At 41.3% G+C, this 8,754-nt stretch overlaps 1 protein-coding gene across 1 annotated transcript; it reads left to right on the top strand.

Moving 5' to 3' along the window:
- Positions 1–6,188: 6,188 nt before the first annotated feature.
- Positions 6,189–8,504, top strand: LOC139914587 (CD209 antigen-like). Its single transcript, XM_071902942.2, has 4 exons — positions 6,189–6,336; positions 6,521–6,666; positions 7,691–7,797; positions 8,178–8,504. The coding sequence occupies exons 1-4, from the start codon at positions 6,324–6,326 to the stop codon at positions 8,359–8,361; spliced, it is 450 nt and encodes a 149-aa protein (XP_071759043.2). The 5' UTR covers positions 6,189–6,323; the 3' UTR covers positions 8,362–8,504.
- Positions 8,505–8,754: the final 250 nt, after the last annotated feature.

Below are 8,754 nucleotides of genomic sequence, written 5' to 3'. Positions count from 1 at the left end.
AACTGACCAGTGGATGAAACCTGGAAGTCATTCATGGGAACGTTGACCTCAGTGATGGTTACTGTTCACCTCTGGTTATGTTGTCAGCATAAGACTGCAGTGTTAGGTCAAGCTGCAACCACAACTAACACAGGAAGAAAGGAGCGTACTCTCTGCAGCCGCTGCATGACAGAGAAATAAATATTGAATGGTGTCAACTTTGCTGAACCCTGTTTATTCCTATCAAAACGTCTCTTTTTGTAAATCTGCTTCTTTTCATTGAGAGTGGTGAAGATGAACCTCCTCTTTATCAAGTGTTGAGCTCTTCCAGAATGTTTCAGAATGTAATCTAACTGATGTGGAAAAGTTTGAGAGACTAACTTCAAACACTGAAATATTTGGTGCTGCAACTGATCTTGATACAACTGAATCTTTTCTTGCTAAATCACAGAAAGTGAATGCACTTCTCCCTCCATCTCTCTTCTGCCTTACTTCTTAGCTACACTTGTACATTCAGCACTCATTTTCATACTTCATTACTTTCTCAAACCGTCATTTGTTTGCCTCTCCTTTGGAGTGATCTTCTTCCCTGAGTGAAAAGTAAAGTTAATACACCAGTCATTACCTCATCTAGTGGTTTCTGACACAGCGGTCACAGCTCCATGATGAATCATTAGAAAACCAAATCAAACATTTCTGACCATTTGGTATTAGGTTCAAATATCAGAAGTCTTGACATTTTGGACATTTGTTCACAAAGTCACTGTTAGAGACATACAGACTGTAGTCCAGAAAAGGGTAAAAATCTAGTCAATTCTGTTCAGTCTGTGCAGTAATAGGTAGGAACTTTTGTATCCTTAAATGTCCTTAGTAATGTTGAACTTGTGTAATATCTGAATGTAATGTCTTTTTAACTAAGACACCTAAAATGTACGTATCTGAGTCAGTGTGTACAGAGGCAAAAAGAAAAAATGGATTCATGTTGGGTGCAGATAAACACGCCTTATCCTCATCTGGGATCAACATGAATTTGTTCTTAACTAACTGAAGGGGAAACATGAGCTGAGATTAAGGGCAAGTTATCAGACTTCCTGTCTTAAAGTCAAAACAGCCAATAACATAATAATAATGACCCTGAGTGTAGAGGGAGATGTGTATCTGCATGTTGTTTTAGAGAAAACGAGGCTTAATCCAGACTGACACTGCCAGTCCAAGCAGTACTCTCTCCATACTGTATCAGCTGAAGGTCATGGCACGGTCCGCTGGGCCTGGTGGATCTGACATCATCGAGGAATATGACAAAATTCCTGAAGACTCAGCCATTGATATGACTTTGAGGACCAGCAAGGACCAAAAACGTAGTAAGCAAATGTTTTTTCTTCCGCAAATTAAGAAAAGAGAGATTTTCCCCATTTCAGAAAAGGAATTTTATGAAATTATGTCCGATAGTATTTCAGTGAAGATGCGAAACATGAGGTTGAAAAAACATTAGTGGTTATGGTTTTTCATATAGTTCACTTGCCATATTTGTGTGTGTGTGTGTGTGTGTGTGTGTGTGTGTGTGTGTGTGTGTTGGCCTTACAGGGAAGGTCCTCTACAGAATGCTTGCTGGGAGCTTTGGGCTGCTATTTATCCTACAAGCTTCGCTCAACATCTCTCTAAGACTTCTCCACAGTGAGTAAACACTTTTCTCACCATTTCATTCAAATGAATACCAGTTGTGGCACTTTGCTTTCCTACCATATCATTTTTAATCCATACTGGAGCTGTTTCTCACTTCTATATGAATATTTGCAGCTGAGGATCCCCATCAATGTGGATCTTTAATCAAACACTACATTGAATACAGTGAAGAGTAAATGCTCTCAGCTCACAGTCCACTTCTACAGTGGATATCAATAGTCTACACACCCTTTCAAATTTTCTAGCTTTTACTGAAAACATGAAAACATGTTACATCAATCCACTGTGTATTACTGCACTCCGTTGGTGAGTAAGTTTGGTGTTTCCACTGCAAATCGCTCTTCCTCTTTGAGCTTCCTTTAATTGATATTAATCACACCTACACAAACATAAATTAGTCACCCATTCTGTGGTGAGTCCTGTTATCAAAATTATACACAATAATTAAGCTTGTCTAGGTCTGTGAATTATAATCCCTCAAATTAGCATTAGTTACGACCACAGAACTTAAATGGATAGAACATTTCTTCCACTGTTTGCCATGATAATATGGCTAGTAAGCATAAAATAGTGACTATGCTTGAGAACTGTGCAGACGTGTCTGTTGCACGAGTGCTTAGCAAGTTGTCAAAACTCAACTGAAAGCTGATGTTAGTGACGAGGTTAACAGCATTGTCAAAGATTATGCTTCTCTCACTAGCTCTTCTAGTCAAAATCAGCATATTAGCAAACCTAGCTGGTAAGCATCATCAACTTCAATTAATATAGCCACTTAAATGCTATTGTGGCGGACTCTATGGACATTATTCACCATAATCTGTGGTTTGGGTATGTTTAACACACGCAGTTATATTGTGTGCTTCTCAGGGTTAAGGAGACACGGTCCCTTTAAGAAAGTCTGGTTTTCTGAGTGACGTCAGCTCGACGTAGTGTTGTTGTGTTTTGGGCCGCGCGATGTAAATTGTCTTGCTCTGTGGGTTAAAAATAAATGACACACGAGTTAGTGTAGTCAACGAGAGAAGTTGTCCGTCTCCACATTCCTGCCACTTCTACACTATAACTAACGTAGTTTAACACATTTGCTAATTTCAAACAGCTAACGGACATCGGCAGAAACAGATTAACTCACTTTTGCCCTATTAAAAAGACAGCAGCAACTGGTAAAAGAGCACCACCTGGCATGAGTGACAACTTAAAAGTCCCATATCATGTAAAACAGGATTTCCCTTGCCTCTTTGATAATAAAGGAGTTGGATGTGCCATCTAAACATGGTGAAAGTATCAAAACGCACCTTCTCCAACTAAATCCACACAATCCATATTAGAAAAGCGAGCCTCTAAACGAGCCGTTTGGACTTCCATAACTTTGTGGCATCACAAAGGATTTTTGTAAGAAATAATAGAATAACAAAGTGTTTTTTTCAAAGCGGTTGAGCGGTTGTCATTGTTTATTACCGGAGAGTTTTCCCTACCTGTAGCTGCCGGGCCGCAGTGTCTCACGTTTCACTCTTGAAACGGTTAGCCAATCGGAACAGAGGGTCGTTAATATTAATGAGCCTTAACACTGGAACCGCCAACATTCCAATACCCCCTAGAACCGCCAGGGGGTCATTTTTACCCCCTGCCGCAACAGCGTCAGCAATCGCAAAGACATCATTTCTTGAAGCAGTTAAGTTGTTCATTTTCATCTATTTTTTTAAATAATAAGTAAGACTTGACAAAATAACTATTTAAAATTCAGTTTATGGGGTTTATTAATTTTACAATTGCTGTATTTCATTACAGATCGAAAAAAGGCGCATTTTAAAATACATTTTATGATAAATTCATTTAATTCATTTTAAATTCATCAAACTGTAGGCTACAACAAACAAACAACAAAATAATTAACACATTTAAACAATTTAATTATTGTAGAAGAAGAACATTAAGTAAAAGTTAAAAACAAATTTTGGATAATAACGTGTTGTAAACGGAGCGCTCGCTCGCTCTCTCTCTCTCTCTCTCTCTCACTCACTCACTCTCACACACACACACACACACACACACACCTTTCATTGTGCTGAAGGAGCTGTCCATGGAGTTGACAGGGCAGGATGAGGTTTTTGCATTCATTTGAATGGCCAGGATAATTTATATCTAATACAGACAGCAAACTTGAACACCAATATGTAAATCAAAGCTGCCACAGTAACTACACAGTCAAGAACACTGAAGTCATGCATGAAAACTTTCAACAAGAAAGATACAGTGCACACACACACACACACACACACACTACTCACAATCAGCACACACTCCATAGACTTTCACGGTGCACTGTCCACACACTGCACATAGGCACTTCACACACGTTTTAGTTGTTTTGTTCTTGGTGCATTTTCGCTTTACACCGCAATTTCTCCTCTTCTCTTCAGGCATGGTCGGCATGGCCAACGGCGCATTTAGTGTTTGTGATGTGATGTGCTTGCTGCGCAACTGCTTGCAGAGCTCCAGGATGAACTCTCGCCTGGTGATATTTGTCTCCATGCAGCTCCGTTACAGGACGCACGCGTTGATTGCGGCCAGGTCCAGTATGTTATAAAACACTGCGACTGGCCATCTTTGGGTAGCGGCTCGAGTAGAGTATTGCCTTGCCATCTTGTCGAGCACGTCCACTCCAACCTTGGTCTTGTTGTAGAAGTGAACTGTCTCTGGCTTTTTTTTGGCATCATCTCGTAGCTCCACAGATTGATGCATTGTGCTGAGGATGCAGACGTTCTTTTTTTCTTTTCCCTGGTAAATGGTGAGGGTTGCCTTGTCACTTTGCATCACTTTCGTGTCATACAGTGGAGCTTTCTGGTGTGCAGAAGGAGGCAGTGACCTCTTGTTCTTGTTGGTGGTGCCAACAAGGCTGGTATTCTTGGCCAGGAGTTTGTAGGCAAGTGGGAGTGATGTAAAAAAGTTGTCTGTCGTGACATTTCTCCCCTTGCCCAAATAAGGCTCCATCAACTTCAGAACCACACTCTCCCCTAGACTCTGCGTTGCGGGGTGGGTCGGATCCCGCCTCTGCCACTGTGCAGTCACGGATGTGCTGTAACATCACTCGGTCCATCATGCACATGAAAGCACTCAAAGGATCTTCAATGTTACGGCGTGTGTGTGCAGTTGGGCCAGCTCTTTCCGACAGGATGTTTTGGGACTGCGCTCTCCCGGTGCGCGGTCCCGGCTGGATAGCTCTCCAAACTGTCCCGTCCCTGCCCGTCTCATGCCCAAGCTCGCACGGAACTTGCAGTGGTTGAGCCGACACTAAAGAATATAAATATGTATAATTAGTTTAGCTGAAAATTGCTAAAATTATGTGGAATGTGTCAAATAAAGAAGTCTGATGAAACTAAACAAGTTGGCCCTATGCTTACCTGTCATTTGTGCTCCGACAGCAGAGGCATCCCGCGGTGGCAATATGGGCAAGGTGGGTGGTCGCTCTATTGAGAGTAATTATATAGATTGTGATGTTTGTTTTATGCTAAAGCTAGAGTCACGCATTTTCAAGTTGAGTTGTAGGAGCCTACCTGTCACCAGAAGCCTTTTTTTGGGGGGGTGGAGGCTCGTACTCCTCCTCAGATGAAGATGATTCATTGGGAGAAAATGAAGGGTCAATGACCGCTCCCCCATCAGATTCTCCCTCACTCATGTCCTGAAGCATTTTTAGTGCCTCTTGGACATTCATTTTTCTTCTTTTGTCTTTTTCCATTTCTTGTTTTTGCTAAACTAGCCTACTGTAAGCTAAAAAGACTAAACAATGGGCATTGCTAGGCAACCGGGCGCGGCGCGAATGTTGAGCGCGGCATTATACAGCTGTTTCTATGAGGGGGTAAAAATGACCCCTCGGCGGTTCTAGGTATAAATGATGATAATTTTTTTTCTTTTTATCCCACACCCCCCATAATTCACTAGATGATTAATAAACTCATTTTAGCAAAAGTCATGAACTGAGAGATGTAAGGGTTTTATTTTAACAGAGTTACATGCATTTGAAAACGCAAGGGGGGTAAAAATGACCCCTTGGCGGTTAGGCACAGCAACAGAAACCGCCTGTTCTTGGTAAGGCTCAGAGAGATGCTGGAAAATGAACGTGTAAAAATGGATTGAGAGTGTTTTTGGTACATGACACCACACACACAGCTTTGAATGGACCTCAAGACACAAAATAAAACACTGGAAAGTGTAGAATATGGGACCTTTAATTCAGCTGCAATGCCAGTTTTCCACTGCTTGGTCCTTGCTGCAAAACCTCTCTCCTCAGTGACTTGCCGTAAGTCGGTTTATACGGAAGCTAGCCCAATGGGAAAATGTCCGCTGCTCCATCCGGGAACATTGATTTGAATAGGAAAGACCGTTCTGTCCATTCAAGTTCTATATTTATGAATACATTTAAGCACAGTTCAGCTCAGTTTGTCATGTGACCACTTCCTCTCTCTCCCCTCCCAACCAGCACCGACACCCAGTGGGACCGAAACTGGACTGAACAGACTGGAGAAAACCACCTGACTGAAGAGAGGGACCAGTTGCTGACCAGTTACAACCAGCTGACTGAAGAGAGAGACAAGTTGCAGACCAGTTACAAACAGTTACTAACCATTTACAACAAATTGATTGAGGATGAAGATTGCCAGGACAAGATGCTTTGCTCTGGTAACAGTTGTATATTCCTTCCTTCCTTTCTATATAAACTCACAAAGGTTTCAATTTTGACGTGAACACTGTTCCCTAGGCTTCATAGTTTGACACATCCCTCTCCATTCCTTTCAGTTCCCTCCTAATGAACCTCCTGTTGTTTTTTTCCACCTGCCTCTGTATCTCATGTGATGTTGACCAGAGGAAGCCGGCTGTCCAGAGGGCTGGCTGAAGTTTGACTGTAGCTGCTACTACGTCTCCACTGGGGAGAAAACCTGGGACGAGAGCAGACAGGACTGTCTCAGCAGGGGAGCTGACTTGGTCATCATAAAGGGCTACTGGGAAAAGGTGTGTGTGTGTGTGTGTGTGTGTGTGTGTGTGTGTGTGTAAGCAAGAGAAAGGAAGATGTGAAACTTGTGACTTTTATTATTCATATTATTTGTGTCAATTACAGGCCAGAAACCGATAAAAGTCACAGATTATCTTAACATTCACTCTGACTACAGCGATTGTCATGTGTGCGCCTTAGCCTAATTATCTTGGTCAGAGTAAGGTCATAATCAATTTAAGAATAACCTGGTTGAATACCTGATACTGATAATTAGATTTCAGAGCAATCTTTCAATTAATTTCTCTATATAAACCTCTTAGTCTGATTCCAGTCTGTTTTTTTAAATGTTCCCATGTGTCCAAAAGGTCAGAAAACAGTCAAAACAGCAAGTGGTGATGGCAAAGGCGACTGCGAAACCCTCTTCATGCTGAACCAAATGACAGAAATGAACATCTTCAAGTTTTTATATGGGTGTAAACACCAAAATGGTGAAAGCTGCACTCCACTTTAAAGCTGCACTATGCAACTTTGCACCTTGGCGGCTCCAAATAGCAGCGAGATGTAACTGTTGGAAAGATTTGAACTTCAATACTCAGAAATCCTGTAAGGTGACGTCAGTAAACTGCACACAGTTTGCTCATGTTTACCAACCCGGCCGCTCTGTGATGCTTCATACCAAAGATACCAAAGAGACGAGAGAGGGAAAATATTTCATGTTTAATGTTGAGATGGCTCAAATCTGACAAAAGATTTGTTTTTCTCCACCCTCAAATACCCAAGTAACAATATCAATTCCATGTTTACAACATCCACTATGGGAGAAACAACAATGAAACTGCAAAACCCACACAGCAGGGCTTTTATTGTGTTTTATTAAGGGATTTGACAAAGAGTCAACATAGGACAAGTTGGGAATGAGAACAGGGTGCATTAACACGAAAGTCTCTGCTGCCATCTATTGGCAGCCTGAGGTAGGAGCAGGAACTGCTACTGTGTGCATGTACACGAACCCACAGAGATCTTTGTAACCCTCTTCCGCAGGAGTTTCTGAATAGACAGAACAAGGATGCATGGCTTGGTCTGACTGACAGAGAGGAGGAGGGAAACTGGACATGGGTGGATGGGACACCAATGAGAAGCCCCAAGAGGTATGGAAGATGAATTTCAAACCTTAGTTGGTGTTCAGCTCACATGGGCACACAAAGAGGTCTACCGCACTGAATGAAAGGCAGAACTAGTCAATGAGCTTTGGCATAGCAATCTCATTATTTTCCACAACTATTCCTCTCTATACCACATACCAGATTTTCAGTCCAGCATAGCTTTGTTTAACAAAATCCTCTAGCGTTGGAGGTCAGAGTAATGAAATTGTTGCTGAAAGAAGAATGGGGAAATCATTTTAGAGCCCTTTAAAATGCTTTTTGGTAACATTTATTTTATGTGTCTTTGACTTATGGCCTATAGCCTCAATGAGGATGTTAAAGCTCCTGTGTTGTAATGTAATGTAATGTGCTCTAACCCTTTGTAGCTTCTGGTGTATTAATCAGCCTGATAATGGAGGGATCGGTGATCCTAGAGAAGAAGACTGTGTCCACTTTCGTTATGTGGTGGAACATTTCATTGGCTGGAACGATGCAGTTTGTCACTTACCCAAACCATGGATCTATGAAAAAAAGATTGCCACTTCCATAAAGATTGGCATCAATGGCTGAGCTAAAATGTGTTGGAGCCCAAACTGGTTTCTGTTTTCACATATAATAAATTCCCAACTCTTTTCTCCCTGTCATTGTCTTCTCACTTGCTTGATTCTCTATAAAGAGAGAACAAAGACGCTTTTAGCATTTCTGTATTTCATTACGTGTTTGCAAAATGAATGGCAACTATGTAATGCTTAATAAAATCTCAATTAATTTAAGCAAACATATTATGTGTCTGTTGATGAAGTTTGAGTTTCTGTAGGTGGCGCTCTTTGGAGAAGCTTTCATGAACTAGCTGTAAGTTGAATCACTATTGAATTATAAGAAAGATTTATTATTAAGAAAATGTTGTGGATTACTACTTTCGTGTTTTTTTCTCATGATTTCACAGTAACCAAGCATTTATCA

This window comes from Centroberyx gerrardi, chromosome 3 (assembly GCF_048128805.1).
Source record: "Centroberyx gerrardi isolate f3 chromosome 3, fCenGer3.hap1.cur.20231027, whole genome shotgun sequence".
Taxonomy (NCBI): domain Eukaryota; kingdom Metazoa; phylum Chordata; class Actinopteri; order Beryciformes; family Berycidae; genus Centroberyx; species Centroberyx gerrardi.
Note: the sequence above shows the minus strand (reverse complement) of the source record. Positions and strands in the feature narration are given on the sequence as shown.